General features: G+C 40.5%; 1 protein-coding gene across 2 annotated transcripts; it reads right to left on the bottom strand.

The window, feature by feature from the left end:
• Positions 1–420: 420 nt before the first annotated feature.
• LOC122665307 (binding partner of ACD11 1-like) lies at positions 421–22,006 on the bottom strand. Of its 2 annotated transcripts, none has more exons than XM_043861423.1 (5): positions 21,849–22,006; positions 2,731–2,834; positions 2,578–2,653; positions 1,246–1,329; positions 421–1,153 (listed from the first exon to the last, which is right to left on the bottom strand). In XM_043861423.1, the coding sequence occupies exons 1-5, from the start codon at positions 21,852–21,854 to the stop codon at positions 581–583; spliced, it is 843 nt and encodes a 280-aa protein (XP_043717358.1). In that variant the 5' UTR covers positions 21,855–22,006; the 3' UTR covers positions 421–580. The 2 variants fall into 2 exon arrangements, with proteins under 2 accessions (XP_043717358.1, XP_043717359.1); XM_043861424.1 differs by having other exon boundaries at positions 421–1,147; positions 21,849–22,005.
• Positions 22,007–22,324: the final 318 nt, after the last annotated feature.

Genomic DNA, 22,324 nt, shown 5'->3' with positions numbered 1-22,324 from the left:
TCCTTCGCCAATTCCTCTTACTTGGAATCATGTGGAAGAGTGTCCAGGGCAATTTTCAGAGTCCTAAGACAACAGAGAAGAGTTTCTTCCACACGCCCATTAGAACAGTTAGTCATATAACAGAGATGGGGTTCTTCCACACACCCAACAGAAGTGTCCGATCTAGTGGACAGATCCACATGATGCACCTTGTAATCTGTTAACTCTAGCTCGTATTTTATGCCAACCTTCAAAGGAGTCATACCAGCCATGACTGCAATCTGGAGCAAATCTTTCAAGCAATTAAACATAGAGGCCTATGCTCAGACAAGCCCAATGGGGGAAGTGTACACAACCATGGCAATGCAGAGCGTATGTTCAACTTATTTATAGCATATGACAAAGATCAATTACCAAAAAAACAAAACGGAAATGTATAAAAAGAAAATCAAGTTAATAAAGTCATTTATAGCAATCACATCCAACAATGGCCGCAGCCTCTTCTACATTAGTATTCGCATACTAAACAAAGCAAGAAAGTAATATCACAGGTGGTAGAATCACAAAGCATAGGCAAAGCTATTTACAGAATTTTAACCAGTCAAAGGATCAATCCTTGTGCAGGCGCAGGGCCAGGTTTGGTAGGCTTGTCACCTTCTTCAGCTTTTGGAGACTCAGACAGTACCTGAGCATAAGCATCCACCATTTCTCTTCTCTGTTCTTCCTCAGCCATGCCAACCTTTTCTTTCGTCATCTGCCCAACTTCCCCGGCTGCCTTAGCAACCTTATTGAAGGCCCCAGTTACCCATGAAGCCCCTGTGAGTACATACCGGTTCTTCATGATGGCAGACCCAGCATTACTGACTGTATGTTCAGCAGCTGCAAAAGCAGATTTTGTTTTTTCAGAAACCTGAAATTTCTGGTCCATTTCCTTGACTTTGTCATTGACAACAGACGTGCCCACACTTATTTTCTCACTGAGCCCAATCTTTTTGTCCAGTGAAGCAACCTTCGCAGTGGCTGTGGATGTGAATTGGTGCTTCTCGTCTAAGGCCTTTGCTTTGTTAAGGGCATCCTTGCCCAAGATAAAACCCTTCGCAAGCATGCTACTAACAACATCTTCTGCCTTTTGCACTGCAGTTTCAGCACCACTAGTAGCTTTGGTTTCCTTTGGCTAAGGAGATTAAGAAACCAATTATAAATTAGATTGGCATATAACATAAAGAAAAAGATTGAAAAGAAACCAGCCTCAACACTAGATCTTACTGTAGGAGGAGCTGAAGCACCAGGTGGTAACTGGTAATCTGGAGCTGGAGTTATGGAGACGGACAGATCAACTATTGTTGCTCCCTGTGAAGTCAAAAAAGGTTTAGTCATATATAAGGAGGAAATATTTCAAGAAACACAAATCCATTTGACAATGTCACAAATCATGTTAATACTTAAGCCACAGATGGCACTAAGATATTTCAAGAAATATGAGGCAGAAACAAAAAGTGAAGCTGTTGACTGCTTAGAGTAGCTCAAACCAAACACCCCCCCCCCCACCAAAAAAAATGTAAAGGATATCCATTTACAATGGAATCTTTGAGGAAATTCTCGAGTTTTGGCCAGGATCAGGTTGACTGTTTAGAGGCTAAAACCACAAAATCTGCAATCACACAAACATGGGTGTTCTACAAATTCTTTTAAAGTCCCAACAATGTGATATACAAAGCAGAAATACAGGGTTCCTGGGACCAATCATCTGATAAATAGATTCCCCTTCCCCTCTGAAGTTCAATACATAATCAACCAGCCTTTTACACAATCCTATAACAAGGAAGATATTATTTTCATGTGAAGCATACAATGGCCTCATTTTAGCTGGAGATCCTTGAGACCATTGATCAGGCACAAGAAAGAGGATTTTAATGTCAAGAGTATCCAGGTCACCTTTTTCCTTCAATTCTTTCTCTTAAACAATCTGGTGAGACAAAATATCCGAAGTAGATGGAAACTGAAATGATTTTTATCAGAAAGCTTGTTGGTTGCATGAGAAGTGGTTTTGCAAAAAAAAAAATTGACACGTCTGTCATTTTTTTATTTGAGCATTGTATTTTCTGCCCGAAATGATCAGTTTAGCAACTTTCCAGGGGACTGAGTCCATCTATTAGTGATTAGAATCTTATGATCTACCATTCTCCCCTCGACCTGCAGATGTGAAAAGGAAAACTATAGGCTCCACCTTCTTCAATCCCACCCCCCATGCTGCAATCACAAAAGGTTTCCACATGCCTTAAAGGAGGAAAACTCAGGAAAAGAATGTGGAATCTAAAAAAATAATAATTAAGAGACAAAAATCGAATAGTTAAATTTGGTTCATCAGTTAAAGAATAATGAGTTATCATGTTTCATAAACACGTTAAACAATTAAAAATATAAGCACATAACCATTGAAAAAAGGAAAAAAGTGTTTGCTGCCCTTTTGATCAGCAATCAAGCATAACCTCATAAAGGGACATAATTTGACAAATTTTTCTTAAATAATTATTCCCCATGGAATAATGTACTGAATGCAAACCCAAAGGGGGGTGGGATTTTGAGATATGAATTCACCGAAAGAAGTTGTGCAGTCTCTGCCCCCTGAGAATCCTTGAAAGTAACATATGCAATTTGAGACCGCTCATTCCCACTGTAACAAGCACATAATAAGCTCCAAAAATTAAGAGCACATGAAAAAATACAAAGCAATTGCTTAACATAACTAACCTCTGCATCTCAACATATTCGATTTCACCAGAAAATGAGAAGAATTCCTTGATGTCTTGCTCTATTGCACTCAAGGAGACATTGCTGACTTTCACTGTTCGTACCTGCAATCACAAAGGGATATGATAAACATAGCGTCAAGTCAGGTTCTATTAGAACATGGATTCCTACATATATCCATGTTCCATATAATTGCAATCATGGAGAAAAAAGTTTCTAGTTTGTTCAGTCCTAGCTTAGGAATTGAGTCTAGGACAAATTAGGATTATGCTACACTGGTTTATTTTTATTTTCAAGAGAAATTTATATAGTTTCATTGCTGATAAACTAAGAACATTCTGAGGAAGAGTCACTCCCATTAAAAATCAACCTATCTAACATCATCTCCATCTTCTAGTTGACAAGAAATAGCAAACAAATTGGTCTGTTTGCTCAAAGACATAAAAGTTCTCTTCCATAATGAAATCCAGAAAAAAAAGGAAATATATCTTGTCAATGACCATAGCATGCTTTTCAAAAAACCTATGAATTGTGTAAGTTAGAAATTTGGGGGTAAATTTTGGCTTTCTTTGTTTAAAAGCATTGAAAGTATGGAACTATGATTTGTATCATTTGAGGGAAGTCATTTACTGTAATTTTGGTATACGAGTTTAGGTGGGGAATAAGGATAGGGAGGAGGCAAAGATAATGACCAGGGTGTTACAAAGGGTGCCAATTGAGATTTTCAAAGGCTCCTTATTGGACGTCAGCTACAGATACACATTTAGACAACTTAGCCAATACAAAGAACCATATCTTAGATATTGTACTTACTATTGAATAATTGGGCAATCACACTATCAACTATCAAGAGCTCCAAAATGAAGGTGGTGGTTTCACAGCAAAGAGCCAAAGACATTTCTAGACTATCAAAGTGCACTATAAAAGTTTTCCCTTGCTTCTTCTCTTTCTGTCCATGGATGGCAGGAATTCTTCTCCAAAATTGCTTTCATTCAATGTTTTCTTCCTTTGCTACTCCCAAAAAAAAAGGTCAGGTGATGGCTCTCAGTCCACTAAACAGCAAGCAAGACTTACAACCCAACAATAGGATCAAACGTACTGTAGGGCAGCAAGTCAACCATTCTTAAACAGTAGTAACAGAACAGTATTAAGCTTAAAAATAAGGGAAACAGTGTAGGGAATCAACACTAAGGTTAAGCACCAAAGAATATCTCAAATTCTCAATCCAAGGATTGATCTAACACTTAACGGTAAGGTCACTGGATTGGCAGCTTGCTGCGCAAATTACAAAACTAGGAGAAAACCTCGTTCCATAGGTCAATATACTGTCAAACTGATGTAAAACAGTAGCTAACAATCACAGCATGAAACCCCCAAACTCTCGGTTGAAATAAATTACCAGAACTGAGGTTACAGATAAGATTCCAAAATAGTAACCAAGGAGAGAGAGCAGTAATATTCCAAGGTCACACTGATGAGCTTAAAATCTCTATCGAGGGTAGGGTATAAGCATACTTTGAGCATTTCAAAATACCAGATACAGTTGACGGCTAGATTGAAAGTAATGGCTAGGAATCAAAATTAGAAACTCAAACACAGATTTCGTAACGATTACTGACACAGGGATTTCTAACCATTGGATGGATCTGAAACCATAGTCGAAGGGGGGAAGTACAGTGATGATCAACAACATACTTGAAAGAGGCCTTCAATTGATGGTTGGATTAAGAAATACATCAGCATGCAGTTTCTGCAAGAATCTCCAGGATCAGAAGATGCTGCAGCCTGTAGATTATAAATCAGTCTCCAATCTTCAAACCTGGAATTCCGTGGACAGACTCGGTGGACAGACTATGGAGCATCACAGTACATCCCACAAAACCTTCAAAGGTGTCTTGGTAATCACCAAAAAGTAGCACAGTTGCAGGAAATGAAATAAAAACTGGAAGAAGAAAGAAGGGAAGGAAAGGGAAAAAGAAGAAAGGGGGGATATGACCAAGGCCTCTCACCTATGGTCTTGGTCCATCTCTCACCGACCTTGTGTTGGATCGAGGCAACCCAAGAAGGGGAGTTGAATTGGATAAAGACTATGTGTGATCTAATAAAAAATACTTACTCCCAAAAACCTTGAGTCCCCAAAAAGTGAAGTTGTAAAGCAAGAGGAGAGTGACAACAATTCAATTGTGAAGGGGGAAGAGACAATGGTTGACAAAAATAATTTAGAGTGGTTTGGCCAATGCCTACATCCACTAGACCACTACCAAGGGGCACCCCCTTGGACTTTCCACTAGTTGTGATCATAGTTCAAAATCTCGCGAAATCTCGATCGAGATTTCGAGAATTTCGACCCCCTCAAAACGAAATGACCCCTCGAATAAAAAAAATACTAAATTTCGATCGAAATTCTCGAGATTTCGAGATATTTCGAGATTTTTTCAAAATCTCGCGAGATTTCGAAAATCTCAAGAAAATGCTTTATATAAAGTACCATGTTTCGATAGAGACTGAGAAACAGAGCATTTTTCCTCTTTTGCTTGGTTTTTGAAGGTTTTTGCTTATTTCTTCTTCAATCTTCCACTTCCCACTTGAATCCTTGCCACATCTACGCCGGAATCACTTGGAGAACAAACTTCTTAGCACATCTGTGAAGCCTTTCCACTATTTCAGGTAAAACCATATTCTCAAAATTGATTTTTTTTAGGGAAATGCTTGATCAACATGTTTGTTTGTGATGAAATAAATATATGTTAGACACTAGAAGCCGATCTACGACTTCACGGTGTAGAAATTTTTTTTTGGTATATATATTATTTATTTATTTTTCGACTTAAAAAATTGGATTTATTTACAACAAAAACCAAAAAATAATAGGGGTTATGTATATTGTATGGTGATGAATTAAATATATGTTAGACACCATTGGCCGATCTATGACCTCATGGTGTCAAAAATATTTTTCTGCCAATAGTTAATTATTTTAATTTTTGAAAATTATAAAAAATATTTAAAAAATTCAAAAAAATAGCAAAAAATAAGAAATAATATGAGGTTTTTGTTTTAAAATTACTGAAAAATATAAAAATAAATTGTACATACTTCTTATTTGCTGCCCATTTACATATCTTTTCGATTTTGTTGTGCTAGGCCAATATTTATTTGAAAAATATTTTTAAAAATTGTTTTTAAATATGAGAAAAATATGAGGGTTAGGGGAAAAATACTAAATAGTTATATACTTATATACTTGTGTTAGTGCTCTTAAATCTTAATTCTTAAACATTTAAAATTTTAAACTAAAAGAATTGATGTGATTCAGTGATTAATGAATTGTCTTTTATTCATGCAACAGTAAACTAGTCTGATTATGACGAACCGTGGTAAACGACAGAGCCAGAGGCAAGAGGGGCAGAGGCAGCCAGCCCAGACCCAGGAGGAGGGGAGCACACCCAGGCGCACTAGGGGTGACATTGCATGGTTGCATGGCACTCCAATTGATGGGGATAAAAGAAAATCCCAATGCAACTATTATCACATGCAGTTTTTGGGAGGTGGTGCCACTAGACTCAAACAACATCTAGCTGGGAATTCTCCTGAAGTGGTCGCATGTCATATGGTCCCTGTGGAGGTATCTAGGGCTGTCATTGATTACATGAAGGGAGGGAGTAAGAGGAAGGCTCAGAGGGAGAAGGCAAAAGTAGATCTTGAGGAAGCAGTAGGTGTACAGCGGGAGGCCAATCAAGCCATCGTGATGATGATGATGATGACATGATGATGTCTATGTTCCGATGATATAGAGACCGAGCAAGAGGCTAGGGATTGGAGACGAGCACGATGATGATGAGCAGAGCCGCTTATCATGAGGATCGGAGAGAGTCGAGAGACAGAGAGTAGGTGGTAGTGGAGGAGCTAGTACCTCTAGAGTCAGGTGCTAGTGGTAGTGGAGGAGCGGTACAGAAGTGGAGGAGGTGGGTTGCCTAATCCCTTTAGGAGATCACAGAGTATGAGGGCAGCTCCCCCTCCGCCTCCACCACCACAAGATGACCCAGCACTTCACCAAGCGCCTGGTGTTTATAGAAAGAAAGGCAACAAACAACCAAAAATCAAGGGAGCATGGAAAAATCTGAAGGGGATGGTGAAGGAATCTATAGCTAAGTGGATGTTATACCATACCATCCCAGCAAACACAGCACAAGGCCCCTTTTATCAGGCTATGATAGATTCCATTGCTGAGGCTGGCCCAGGGTATAAGGGGCCCACCCCATATGAGATTATGAATGTGTATTTGCCCCAACAGAAGAGAGAGCTTGAAGACTACATCAATGAAATGAGGGGGCTGTGGGAGAACTATGAGGTGACCATAATGTGTGATGGTTGGACTGGTCCTACAAGAAAGTCCATCATCACCTTTATGGTGTATTGTGATGGGAGGACAGTTTTTCTGAAGTCTGTTGATGCATCCAAGGAGAAAAAGGATGCAAAGTATATCTACAAATTGCTGAAGGAAGTGGTAGAAGATGTAGGAGTGGGGAACGTTGTCCAAATTGTAATGGACAACGGAAGCAACTACAAGAGTGCCGGTGAGAGGTTGATGCAAAACAATAAGTACCGGTTGTTTTGGACTCCATGTGCTGCCCATTGTATAGACCTCATGTTGAAGGACATGGGAAAGATCAAATTGGTACAACATGTCGTGGAAAAGGCAAGGCAAATGACCAACTTTGTCTACAACCATGGGTTTGCACTAAACCTCTTGAGGGAGATTTAGCATATGATGGTGATGGTGATGGTGGTCAAGCATATGAGGGAACTCGAGTCCCATTTGTGGTACAAGAGCAGCAAGAGGCAATCCGTGCCCCCACCGGCCCCACACCAGCCACACGGCCCACATCGTCCACCTCGACCTACTCAAGAAAGCAGCGTGGCCAGTCCCGTCCTGGTGGTCGTGGTAGTGGTACTAGTAGGCAGGCTGAGCTTATGGACATTGATGCCCTATCTGGCTTTGTTGGTGGACTGAGTATTGGCGATAGAGACAGTAGATCGAGTGGGCATTTCCGTGCCCCATCTTTTCATGTAGACAGCAGTCCATCTCCAACACAATCAGAGCATGGTTGATCTCATTCACATCCATGTGGCGAAGGGCATTCTGGGCAGTACTCTTGGGGGCAGCGACCTATATCTTCTCCATCCATTCCCAGTTTTGAGTATGACTCCCACTCACAAGGATATAGTGGATCGTCTTTTGTGCATGACTTCTTTTCCTACACTAGCTACCCAACCCACTAGCCGCAGCTGTACAACCCGTACATGCTCCCAGAGCCGTCATATGACTCATATCATAGTGGATCAGTGGGTAGTACTTCTTCACAGTTTGGTGACCTATATCCTAGGATAGGTTACCTTCAGCATGTTGATGATGCAGTTTACATGGCCACTGTGGATGACTACACTCGCTTCTTCTCCCAGATTATGACGTGGCATGCATTTGTCCTACAGTCGGAGAGCAATATACGTCGGCTCCAGCGGACCATGAGTGGGGTTGATCCTGGACGGCGGAGTAGTTATTATTAACAAATTTGTAAACATTTGAGATGAATGATGACTAGTTGACTACTTGACTTGTAGCCTTGTAGGGGACAATTGGGGATATTGACATATTGTGATTTGGAATGTTTGATATCATCTTCTTAAATCTTAAGTTGTTATTTGTTAACTTGTTATTGACTTGATGTCTTATGTACTTAATATTATGATTTATGACTTAACTTATGAGTCATTATGTTTTCAACTTAGTTCCAAGTCAATTTACTTGTTTAATGTACAATGTGTATGTGTAAATGTGTAATTAACTAAGTTATACACTTATATATTAGGGTTTGACCGTACGTTGCCAATCAATGGTGCACATCCAAAACACTATTTTGGGTGACTATTTTTGCAATTTGAACATTTAAATGTGTTTATATAGCCTAAAATAGGGTTTCCATGAAGTTTCAGGCCTTAACTTGGCCTAAAACCCACCGAAATGACCTATCGAAACATACCAGAAAAAATACAATATTTCGACCGAAATATCTGAAATTTCGACCGAAATATCTGAAATTTCGAATATTTCGGATATTTCGGTCAGCTTGAAATACCGAAACGAAACGAGTTCTCGAACTATGGTTGTGATCAAACCAATCAGACAACACAATTGCTTTTACGGGTTCAACAACAACCCAAGTGCTTTGGCTCACACTAAAACCTAGTGGTTTTCCTAGGTTCACCACTAACAACCATTTACAACTTCATAAAGTTGAGATGAAAAAGATAAGACTCAAAAGTCAAATAGGCAAAGCTAAAGCTTAAATAAAATACCCCTAAGAGAAGGAGATTTGCAAGATAGAACCCACTTGGTGATTCTCAACTAAGGGGGCACTTAAGACACAATAAATGGTATTCAATTGATGGCACAAGTGTTGGTAAATTGTCTTCAATGAGGCCTATTTATATGCTCATTCATGGCCCCCAAGACTGGTTAAAGACCAACTCTAACAGCCATATTTTTTACCAACCGGCGAGTTGGTTCCTAGTGATCATTACTGTATATAGTCGTTTTCTAACCGTTCTATAGTAACTGGCCACTCACCGGCAGGCCAGCACATCAACCAGTGAACAGACGGTATTGTCCATCAGCCGGATGCACAAGCCAGTTTTCCTAAGGCCCTCTCCAGAGGTTAGCAGCCAGTTGCTACCAGCGAGCCGGTTCAAGCGACCAGTTGTCCTCAGACCTTGTTGAGTAAGATCAGTTGGTTGCCAACCAGCGAGCCAGTTGGATCAGCCGGTTGCTGATCAAGTCAGATTCCTATATGTGATTTTGACAACTCTTTTACAAATTCTATTCTAACATGTTCTAAGTAAAAAAATGCTCCAATTTGGTCATGTGGCTACCCGAGACCGGTTTACCAAAAAGTCTTAAGTATAGGTTTGTCATTTGATCATAAGTTGGACCTTTTTGTCAAAGGTGTCCTCTGTGTCTTAATTGAGAATCACCTTACATATTGTGCTAGGAATTACTGGTATGCAGTTATTACAATCAAATTCCTAAACATAAGAGTTCAGCTACACATGATGGAGTCCTTTGATGAAGCCATTAAAGCTCTTGACCCAAAGTTCTATTGAACTTGGTGTTGATGAAATCTTCAAAGACTTGGAGTGGTGTTCTTGATGTAGACCAATTGTAGTGACCCCAAAACAAGTTAAACAAAGATGGACTTATACAAGGCAAATAATAATACATAAAGGTGTCACTTGATGCCCCATATGGTCTTATAAGAAGTGATGAACACTTCAAGCCAAAGTGGTGGGCTTACACTATGCTCATGATAACCAAAATGGTTCTCACTAACTGCCACACATTGGAAGGCCAATATCACAAAGTGACTTGACCAACCAAGAGAACATTACACAAACAATCTGCAAAGTTACAAAGAGGGTTAGAGTATACAAGTTTAATCTTCTTTTCAAAGACAGTTTAGTTATCACTAAAAACATGAACCATGACTCAACACCTTGGTCTCTCACCACACCTGAATCTCACAGCAAACAAAGTAATAGCTTCTTTTTTAATACTTCAAATCATGGGGGCTGTAGTGCAGCCCGTATTTTTATTAATAGTCTCAAACCTCGCTTGCATGGAGGGAAGACTTTTTACAATATAACAATCTAATAAAAATAAAAACTAGCATAGCTACTTCCTAATTTCTAGTCACATGATCACATCAAAATTAGAAACTGAATAGCTACTTTAAAATGGAAACAAAGATAAAATAAAATCTCCTTAAAACCTCCCACGCAAACCACTTGAAGGGTCCCTTTATGGGCCCAACCTGGCTCATTAGCTGGGCCTAAAAAGTCAAACCACCAGGCCCATTAATGCTGGCCACACTGGTCCCATCGCTGGACCATATGGTGGTCAAAATTGGGCTGGCTTGATCGGAGCAGGACTGGCTGTTGTGGACCCTCTTCAAGCCCCATCGTCCTCCATCATCAAGATTTGAAAGGGGCGTGGTTCAACATCAAATTCAGAAGTTATACACTTATACCTTAGTCAAAGAAAACGAGTATCAAGAAACTTCTTTGGTGCTTCAGACCTATCAGAAATTAAGGGACCTCTCACCTTCATCCCAAAGTTTTATGGGAGAATACATCCAGCTATCCAGATGAATAGACAAGAGAAGCTGGTCTAGATATGGACATGATGACTACTTTATGATTCTACGGTCTACCCCACATTTCTGGGGTAATTTACTACAGAGCCTCTCCAACAAGCATGAATTTGAATGATGAAATCCTTCTATCTAGACACCCCACCTCCAAAAAAAAAAAAAAAAAAAAACCAAACACAAGACAGCTGATATCCGAACTGGCAACCACCTTGTCCACATGAAACAGCTTCCCTTAATACATGCTTTATAAAGTAATAACAAAGTGTACAAAAATCAACCCTCCATCCAGTGTCCTCGGCATGGAATTTATGATGTTGCATCATACGGATATTCAGTGCCATAATTAGACTTTTTGAGAGGGACTGCATTTATTTGGTAACAATCCTTTATTAATATTAAATATATGTTGAAAAATGAAAATAGAGAAGAGAATAGGAGAGTGCTACTTAATCCAAATGTGCTTGAGAGGTCCAACCCCCCCCCCAACACATAAAACAGAGCTGGGCATTTATGAACATCATGACACTACTAGCATTGAACTCAAATTGCCTTGGATTTGCTTTGGAACTTATAAAAATAGATGTACCTATATTCTCACAAGATCTATGAGACATTAGACATCAACTTATCGAAAAGGCCCTCCATCCCCAAGGAGTTACCACAAGAGTGCATAAAATTCATTGTACACTGTAATCAGAGCCGGCCAAGGTAGAAAAAGCCATTAATGGCATGCCTGAAGAATATAGAAATGGAAGAACAAAGCCTATTTCTGAACATTTTTCATGAATCTTGATAGGAAGAGAGCAGGATGGATCTTCTCACAAACAAAGTGTTGAGACATTGCATCTCTAAGATTGTTTTTAGTGATTCCTTACTGGTGTTCTTAGGTGAAAAAGCTTATTCTTATAGGTATATCTAACCTCACTTGTTAGCTTCATAGTGTGCAGGATATTTTGTGTGCAACGGCTCCTTAGTTGGTCAAGTCTATTTTGTGAGGTTGGCCTTCCAGTGTGTGGCAACAAGTGGTAATTACATGTCTACCATTAGCCCTTGTGTAAGCCCATCTTATTGCATGAAGTGTTCATTCACTTCAGTAAGACCATCCGCAGCTGGAACTGACAATTCCAAGAGTCAACAAGAGCCTTGTGTATGTCCAGCCCAGTTGAGATGATCATACACACAGTGGGTTAAGAGTTTCAAAGGATAGTTCATCAAAGACTTCACCAGATAACATGAACATCTCTACTCTTAGGATTTTTTGTTCTATAATTTGTATATCATGTGTATCCTAAGTACTCATTGTAAGGAGATTCTCACATTGGACACAAAACACAAATGAAATAACCTAGACCCTATTGGTATACATTGAATTAGGCATCAAGTTGGTCTTGGGAAATGACCTTAAATTTGTTGATATAGTTAAGATTGTCCAATTGGGTCAATCGGACCTCAAAAGACTTTATTTTGGCCCATGGTTGGGTTCTATGGATCTTAAGCTTCTTATTTTTTGGTTTATTGATGTAATGGGCATAATTTATAAGCCCATAAAGTGGGGATAATGTTAGTACACGGGATTAGTAGTAGTGTTTGAGTTAGATTAGAATACTTAGTAGCTAGATAGAGTTTTGTTTTGAGCTTACATACTTTATTGACTCTATTTTATGAGGCAATTTAGAAATTTTAGAAGGTCTATATAGTATATATGTGTAATACATGCACCATCAATTAGAGATGATTTGGGTAAAAAATAAGAGTTTTGGGGTTGTTGAGGAGTGCATATGGGATTGGTATCTCAAACCTGAGTTCTCTTCTCTTCTTTTTTCTTCTTCCCTCTTCTTCCTCCCAAGAAAATCGATCTCATCTCTCCTCCCTCCTCCCCTTCCATCAATCTGATTTCTTTCCTTCGCAGTTGCTTCTTTTATCTCAGATCTGATCACAGATTTGATTATTGGGCCCACTTGCATCTGAGATCCAAATCTAGATTTCAGATTGCATTAATTGGTATCAAAGCAAACCTGGCTATGGATTCCCTTGTGTTCAAGTTTAGACCTCGGTTGCCCAATGAAAAGCTTGCTATTTTGTTTATTAATGAAAGACAAAGCAACAATTTCGTCTCGCAATCTGTGGTGATGTTAGCAAAGCCCAACTAGATCATCATTGTGTCCGAAGAAGATGTTATTGTCGAATTCTCCATTTTTCAGTATTGTGATGGTGCTTAATGTGAAGTGTTTGATTCTTCTCAGCGTATTATTAAATTGGGTCGAGAGTGGTTGGAAGAACGAAGAGGTGTCATTGGTTGCAACAGAAAATTGTTCACCCTACAGCCTTCTTACATGCGTAAAAAATTCGCTCTTCAAGGATTGGTCGACGAAGTATGCGTAGAGTCAAAGAAGGTGATACCGACAATGCAATCACAGGATGAGCCGAATAGGTCAACACAAGAGGAAGATTGCTCGGATGTGGGACAAAAAGTAATGGTGAAGGAAGACGAGACAGTTATTGTGGGTGAAACAACAACAGACTCTACTACAACGATGAACGATACATTGAGTTTGCTATTCCTCACATATTTCAAGACATAGATGCAATATCAAAGCTTCATATTTTGGATTTTATTCGAGTTGCAGACATGGAGTAGCTAGCTCCTGTTCATGTTCTTTGATTCTACCATTCTACAAAACTCGTGGGCGAGCTTTTCTCAATACCGGGGGAATTGATTCAGTTAAGATTGTCCAATTAGGTCAATCAGGCCTCAGAAGACTTTTTGGCCCACAGTTGGGTTCTATGGACCTTAGGCTTCTAAGTTTTGGGTTTATTGATGTAATGGGCAACAATTTATAAGCCCATAAAGTGGGGATAATGTTAGTACACGGGATTAGTAGTTGAGTTGAGTGTTTGAGTTAGATTAGGATACTTAATAGCTAAATAGAGCTTTTGAGTGTATTAGAGTGATTAGGAGTCCTTTTATGAGTCTAATTAGGAATTTTAGAAGGTCTATATATATGTAATACATGCCCCCTCAATTAGAGATGATTTAAGTAAAGAATATGAGTTTTGGTGTTGGTGAGCAGTACGTACGGGATTGGTATCCCAAACTTGATTTCTACTCTTCTCTTCTGTTCTCTTCTTCTCTCTTCTTCCTCTTAGGAAGATCGACAGCTCTCTTCCCTCCCTTCTATCGATCTGATTTCTTCCCATAGCAACGCAATTGCTTCCTTCATCTCAGATCTGATCATAGATTTGATTGTTGGGCCTGCTCGCATCTGAGATCCAAATCTGGATTTTCAGATTACAATATTTGTTTAGGTGGTTTTTGTCTTAGAATTGAAGATGAAATTGGAAAAATTAATAAAGTAAAAAATCCACATTTCTGCATGGTCAACCGGTTCCCAATAGTCAGTTCTTCCCAAGAGCCTCGGGACCAACCAACTGATGTACCTGGCCGACCAATTCTATCAGGCCGATGGGTCCCAAGAGGGTGCTTGCACAGCCATCCTGTGCAAGCGGTCAGTAGACATCCACCGGTCGATCACCGGGCTGTGCAGCGATCGACTGGTTGCTGACAATGGTCCATATAAGCAAGCACTCATCATGTGCAAGCGGCTGACCGACTGTCCAAAACAGTCAAACGCTTGGGTAGTTATTTGCCTGTTTTGGACAGTAATTTTGAACCCCATTAGAGCACTATTTAAAGACCATGTAGGGGCCACTTGTCCAGACACTAAATGTCATTAATCGAACATCTTAAAGTATATTTAATGCCCATCTTGTGAAATCATCATTGAGTTTTCATTTGTATACTCACCTACTTAGAAGTTTTTAGTGTTGAGCTTCAATTGCTGTATTTTGGCTATTTAGCTTTTGTAAACAATCTTCAAAGTGTGTTGTTGGAGATTGAGGAATCTCTCCATTTTTACTGGGCTGTTGATGGTGACCCTAGTAAAACCACTAGGTTGGAGTGTGAGCCTTAAACACTTGGGTTAGTGTTGAGCCCAGTAAAAACATTGTAAATGAGTTTTGAGTTATTGTGGAAATCCAAGTGTGGTGTTATCACTTGGTAGTGGACATAGGGAGTGGGGGTTGGTATTTCTAAGGCTTCTATGTTGCTCTGGTGATGCTTTACTTTCTTTTCCTTCTTTGACAAAATCTTGTAGATTTAAGCATGGCAGAAACTTTTCAATAATTAGAAATTCCAGTCATACCCCAAAAATGCCAATAAAAAGCCAGAAAAAATTGCCCAAAATGGGTACAAATGTTCATCGTACTTAGTTACATGCTTTTTACTTTGATGAACTATTCAGTGAAACATTTATAAAATAACATAATACTAATCATTTTAGTAACACTCTTTTTTTAAAATTTTCTTCCTATACTAGTGCACTTTCAGTAATATCTGGAGCTAAGAAAGTCTCAAAACTGTGACTAAAGGAACAAGATTCATCAAATTGACAATAGCTTTGACAAGGAATGAAAATTGAGGGCATGATTTAATGTCCATATTAGTACTGATACAAAACAGTTAACAGAATCCTACTTTTTCGTTTTGTACAATAAATTTAACAGGCTGGTTTGCATGGCTCCGTTGACCTGACAGAAAAAAGGAGAGTAAATGGTACATACGTATGCTGGTTACGTATCTTGATGAAGAAGAGAGCTAGATGGAAGAAGAGAAAACTGGAATTTAATTGGTACTGTAGGCTCTACTGAGGAAGCCTTGCCTCAATCTCGTTAGAGATGTTTGTTGGTAGATAATCAGATGCTTCTCCATTCATTTTCAAATAATAAATAGACGAATAGACAACATACGGTTACTCCACTTCTCACAACTCCCCCACCCCACTTTCTACTAACTTCCCCCATCCCCATAACTACCTCAACTCACAATATACTCCTACCTACATAAGATAATGCTACTACATGCATGTGATAACAATAACTCATGGAAATAACTAAATAAAAATACCCTACACTCCCTACTACCATACGATAATAACTATACCATAACCACATGTGATAATAACACCACCCCACTACATGCACACGATCATAACAACTCCCTCCCCCTCAAGTAATGGTCTTGTCCTCAAGACCAAAAAACAGAAACTGATTCTGCAGCAACTCATGGTCTTCCCACGTGGCATCGGCTGGAGACATCCCTTGCCAGTGAACTAGAATCTGGTGACGCCTTTTGAATGTTCTATGGTCCAATATCGCTTGAGGTTGGGGCTGTAAAAGACCCTCTTCCTCACTAACCGTTGGAAGATCTCCTTGAACAGGCTGATGCTTGCCAATCTTAGGCTTGAGAAGAGACACGTGAAAGACTGGATGAATCCGAGAATTCTCTGGGAGCTCTAGTTTATATGCAACCTTTCCGATACGTTGTATAATTTGGAATGGACCATAGTACCGGGGAGATAACTTCTTCACCTTCCTTAGAGCAAGAGATACTTGGCGATAAGGTTGTAACCGAAGATACACCCAATCACCAACATTGAATTCCCTGTCACGGTGGTGGCGGTCATACACAACCTTCATGCGATTCTGTGCTTCTACTAGAATTTCTCGTAATTCCTTGAGCTTGAGATCGCAGGTAAGCAATTCCCATTCTACTGCCTCTACCTTTGCTGCTCCGGGGATGTAATTCAAGAGGGTAGGAGGAGGACGGCCATAGACTACCTCAAAGGGGGTGGTTTTAATGGAGGAATGCCAGCTGGTGTTGTAGCAATACTCTGCCCATGCTACCCACCTTCCCCACTCCTTTGGGTTAGACCCCGTGAAGCATCGCAAATACATTTCCAACGTCCGATTAACGACTTCACTTTGACCGTCGGTCTGAGGGTGATACGCCGAACTGAAATTGAACCGGATTCCTTGAAACTGGAAGAGCTCGGTCCAAAATTGACTGGTGAACGTCGGATCCCTATCACAAACGATAGTCTTTGGCATGCCATGTAATTTAAAAATATTATCAAAAAATATTTGAGCTACCACCGCGGCCGTGAAGGGATGAGAGATAGGGATAAAGTGGGCGTGTTTTGACAACCTACCCACAACCACCAGTATAGTTGTATGCCCCTTGCAATTAGGAAGACCTACGACGAAATCCATTGATATATCCTCCCACACACATTCAGGAATGGGGAGTGGTTGATATAATCCTGCAGGAGTTAGTTGCTCAGTTTTGTGGCGTTGACACGTGTCACACTGCGCAATCTGCTCCTGGATGGACTTCCGCATTGCTGGCCAATAGAAGGTCGATCTGATCCATTGGAATGTCTTGTGATAGCCCTCGTGGGTCCCGCCGTGAAATTCTCCAATAATATCTCTGATCAAAGTAGAGTCCTTGGGCAAGTAAATTCGGGATTTAAAATAAATAACCCCCTCCTTAACTTGCCAAGGTCCCACGGATTCTCCCTCCTCTTGGGCTTCCATGTTAGTGCTTATCTCCTTTCTAATTGACGTTAACCAATTCGTTAGAGGGGAAGATATGGCTGCTATTTTATTGCAAACTGTCTCCTCATTTCTCTCCACCTCTTCTCTTCTTGAGAGTGCATCAGCGGCTAGATTCTCTCTCCCCTTCTTGTATTCGACCACAAAATCATAACTCATCAACTTGTACAACCATCTCTGCTGCGCTGGAGATGTGATTCTTTGACTCCATAGATATTGAAGACTCCTGTGATCAGTACGCACCATGAATTGCCGTCCTATTAAATAGGGATGCCATTTTTGCACGGCAAGAACTAAAGCCAATATGTCCTTTTCATATGTGGATAATAATAAATTATTCCCCTTCAATGCTTTGCTAAAATATGTTATTAGCCTGTCTTGCATGAGAACTGCACCAACTCCAAGTCCCCTTGCGTCACACTCTACAATAAATTTATTTGAAAAATCGGGGAGAGCAAGCACTGGAGCTTTGGTCATCGATTCCTTGAGTGTTGTGAATGCCACATCAGCTGCAGAGTCCCATTGGAACTGGTCCTTCTTGAGTAAATTGGTGAGAGGCCATGCTATTTTACCGTAATTTTTTATAAGTTTACGGTAATAGCTTGTGAGTCCGAGAAACCCCCTTAAAGCCTTAACCGAATTCGGTTTGGGCCTCTCCAATATTGCCGAAATTTTCTCTCTATCAACTGCCACACCTTCTTTAGATATGACGTGGCCTAGGTAGTGTATCTTCTTTTGGCCGAAATGACACTATTCCTTCTTGACGTATAATTGATTAGCCTTTAATAAGGCTAACATCTTCTCCAGATGCGCCAAGTGTTCTTCCCAGGTATTACTGAAAACCAAAATATCATCGAAGAAAACTAAAATGAATTTTCTTAAATGATCTTGGAATACCTGATTCATCAAGGACTGGAAAGTTGAGGATGCATTGGTGAGTCTGAACGGCAACACCAAGAATTCATAGTGACCGTGATGAGTTCGGAATGCAGTTTTCTCTATTCCGCTGGAACGACTCGAATCTGGTGGTAGCCCGACCTCAAATCGAGTTTCGAGAAATATCGTGCGCCCTTGAGTTCATCGAGAAGCTCATCGATCAATGAAATTGGGAACTTATCCTTGATGGTAATTTTGTTAAGAGCTCGATATTCTACACACATCCTCCATGTGCTGTTGTGCTTCTTGACAAGGATCACCGGTGATGAGTACGGGCTGTTACTGGGTCGGACGATACCAGTCTTGAGCATCTCGGACACTAACCGTTTGATCTCCCTTTTTTTATAGTAAGGATATCGATAAGATTTTGCGCATACCGGTGCACTGTCGGCCTTCAGTGGGATGCGATGGTCATGTGTCCTATGTGGCGGCAGCTCCTTTGGTTCCTCAAAAATACCTTGAAAACGAGTAAGTAATTGTTGGAGTCATGCGGACTTCACTTCCTTAATTGTGGCTGGTGTTGTTCCCACTAGGGAATTCAATTGCAATAGGACTCCTTGTGGGTTCCTTCTTATCTCATGGCTGGGATCATGGATAAGCCTATCCACCTTGGTGGTTTTCCCTTGTAAAACCACTTCTCTATTTCTCAGTTGAAATTTCATCATTAACTTGGAAAAATCCCACATTATCGGCCCCATTGTGCGTAACCAGTGGGCCCCCAAAACAAATTCATAACCTCCCAATAAGAGAAGATAGAAATCGGCTACAATTGGGACTCCTTGTAAGCACATCTTGACACCCGTGCACTTCCCAGGACTTGCAATCTTTTCTCTAGATTCGACCATCACCTTCATATGGCTTGACTCAGTCGGTTGCAACCCTGCTTTTCTTGCAACTTTTTCGCTCATGACATTATGCGTACTGCCGGAGTCGATCAGGATAGTAACTGCAACATGATTAAGACTCCCATTCACTCGAATAGTTTCTGGTACATTCATACCACTAATGGCATTCAACGAAATTTCGGGTAATTCTTGTGTCTCCTCCACCACCTCTTCATTGGAGTCGGGTGGCTCTTCATCTTCCTCTTCGTCACAAAACCCTTGCACCTATGACCGGGCACAAACTTTTCATTACAGTTGTAACACAGCCCCTTGGCCCTGCGATCCTAGATTTCAGAAGAAGTTAGCCTCTTAACAGGTAGGGAAGTGTTACCTGTCACGTTCTCCTTACTCATCGGGGAGGGCTTCTTCACTTTATGATTAAAGGGAATTTTTCGTTGCGCTTCACTCCTAGACTCATAGAGACGGGCTAACCCTATCGCCGCAGATAAGGTAGCGGGTCTACCGGCCAATACATCCACCTGGATGTTCTCCTTCAGCCTGTTGGTGAAGAAACTAACCTGTTGGTGCGGCGGTAGCCGTCCCACCTTGGAGAGCAATTTCTCATACCTGGATTGGTAGTCTTGAACCGACCCCAGTTGTTGTAGTTTGGCCAATCCTCCGAAGAAATCCTGGAATGGAGTTGGACCAAACCTGGAGTGGAGGCCATCGCAAAAAGCTCGCCAGGTCAGTACTACTTCACCTTGTTTGAAGATCTGGAGCCATAGCTGTGCATCCCCCTCCAAATGGAAGGAAGCCAATGCCACTTGTTCCTCCTCGGGTGTCTGGTGGAACTCAAAAAATTGTTCTGCTCTACATGACCAGCTAGTGGTGTCTTCACTGCCGTTGTAACGCGGAAAATCTAATTTGACCAACTTTAGCGTGAAGGACTGTTGAGAGCTTCTGGTGCGCAATGGTGTTGGCGGTGGTGGTGGCCATTCTTCAGGGAGAGTAGCATGGACCTTGGAACCTTCACTCACTTCATGGTGAGTAGGAACTTGGGAAGTAGAAAACTTCTCACAGAGCTCCTCCAGTCGGTCGAGTATCTTTTTCTGACCTTCATGAAGCGTGCTCACCTCCTCCTCAAGCTTCTCTACTCGCCCATCCATATTCCTGCTCTAATACCAGGCTGGTACGTACGTACACTGGTTACCTATCTTGATGAAGAAGAGAGCTAAGATGGAAGAAGAGAAAATTGGAATTTAATTGGTACTATAGGCTCTATTGAGGAAGCCTTGCCTCAATCTCATTAGAGATGTTTGTTGGTAGATAATCAGATGCTTCTCCTTTATTTTCAAATAATAAATAGACGAATAGACAACATACGATTACTCCACTTCTCACAACTCCCCCACCCCACTTTCTACTAACTTCCCTCATCCCCATAACTACCTCAACTCACAATGTACTCCTACCTACATAAAATAATGCTACTACGTGCATGTGATAACAACAACTCATGGAAATAACTAAATACCCTACATGATAATAACTATACCATACCCACATGTGATAATAACACCACCCCACTGCATGCACACGATCATAACAGTAAAGCATTTCCTTTTAAAGGAAATGAGTGAAGGATGTTTTATTATTAATAAAAATATGACCTACAATTGAAAATTGAAATCAAATAATAATCAACTAATGTTGTGTAAAAATATTCAGTGTAGAATTTCTTGCTTTACAGATTAAGATTGTCAAGGATAGAGAATCAATTCAGTGTAAAACAATCAATTCATCACACATCTCCAGTAGAAAATTCTAAAGGCGAACCATGCTCATAATTCTGGGAAACACAAATGAATGTACTCCATTTTTTCCAAGAATAAGCCCCAGACATTTCATGTTTGGGAAGTATTAACAGAGGAAACTCTCTCAGATACACTTGTTTCTTCTTTTTAAGCAATTCCAATGTCTTCAAAACTTAGGAAATACTATTAACAGAGGAAACTCTCTCAGATACACTTGTTTCTTCTTTTTAAGCAATTCCAATGTCTTCAAAACTTAGGAAATACTATTAACAGAGGAAACTCTCTCAGATACACTTGTTTCTTCTTTTTAAGCAATTCCAATGTCTTCAAAACTTGGGAAATACATCCCACAGTGCATGCTTTCAACTAGACGGACAAACTCTGGCAAGGCTGAGTACTTTAGGCGATAAAACAAGCAGCAGAAGAAGGAAATTTCAAAGTTAGGATTTCTGTAATTCACATCTAGGCATAGGGTTTAAGGTTTGAAACTCTAGAACTTAGCTCAGGGAATCGTACCGATCCGATAGGAAACATTAAAAAGTCAATAGATACTAATCACACTATCCGTTGCTTCCAAGCTCTTACTTCAAGTTTAATAGACCACAACTGGAAAGCTTCCCGATTACAGAAATAAAAACTAACAAAAGAATCTTAAGCTTCAAACACATCAAAATCAAACGGATCTGAACACATTACAACCTCACTCGTTCATCAACTAGAAATCAACACCAAACTAGAAGAAACTAGAGATTCAGTCACTCAGTTGATAGCTCAAAGCATCAACACTTATTCCCAGCTACGAAAGAAATCAATCTGAGCTAACGAACTCTTATTGAAAGTAAAATAATCGATAAGGTCGAAGAGCAGCGAAGCGAAGCAAGACTTACCGACATCGTAGCTGACCTTCAGAGAAGTTGGAAACGATCAAAGTTGATTATCTCGGAATGAACACCAGAAATTGAAATCAAATCGGAACAAATCCCTAGTTAAGCTTAAATCGAACGAGAATAACACGAGCTTTCCCTTTTAACAGAGCAGTTTTCTACAAGAATCGCGACGTGAGAGTTGGATAAAGTCGCGTACTCACGATGTCTAAAAGACCGTGGAGCTCGGCCGCTCGTCCGCGGATCAGGATCGTCTACGGCCTGCTGCCAGTAGCGGCCATAGCAGCGCCCTAATGAGGTGTGGTGCAATGACCGCCTTATCCCTGCTAGGGCAAGGCGCTCGGACAGGGGTAAGGCGGTCATTGCACCGCGCCTCATTAGGGCGCTGCTATGACTGCTACGGGCAGGCAGGCCGTAGACGATCTGAATTCCTTGTGCACTCGGGCCTTTGGGTGAGAGGTGAAGGTTTAAGGACTTGT

This window comes from Telopea speciosissima, chromosome 6, assembly GCF_018873765.1.
Source record: "Telopea speciosissima isolate NSW1024214 ecotype Mountain lineage chromosome 6, Tspe_v1, whole genome shotgun sequence".
NCBI lineage: Eukaryota > Viridiplantae > Streptophyta > Magnoliopsida > Proteales > Proteaceae > Telopea > Telopea speciosissima.
Note: the sequence above shows the minus strand (reverse complement) of the source record. Positions and strands in the feature narration are given on the sequence as shown.

Excerpts from the sequence above, each read along its gene's own strand:
- LOC122665307 (XM_043861423.1), bottom strand. Across the intron at positions 2,654-2,730 it reads GAATATGTTGAGATGCAGAG|TGGGAATGAGCGGTCTCAAA; the intron begins GTTAGTTATGTT and ends TGCTTGTTACAG. Across the intron at positions 1,330-2,577 it reads AGACTGCACAACTTCTTTCG|GGAGCAACAATAGTTGATCT; the intron begins GTGAATTCATAT and ends TTGACTTCACAG.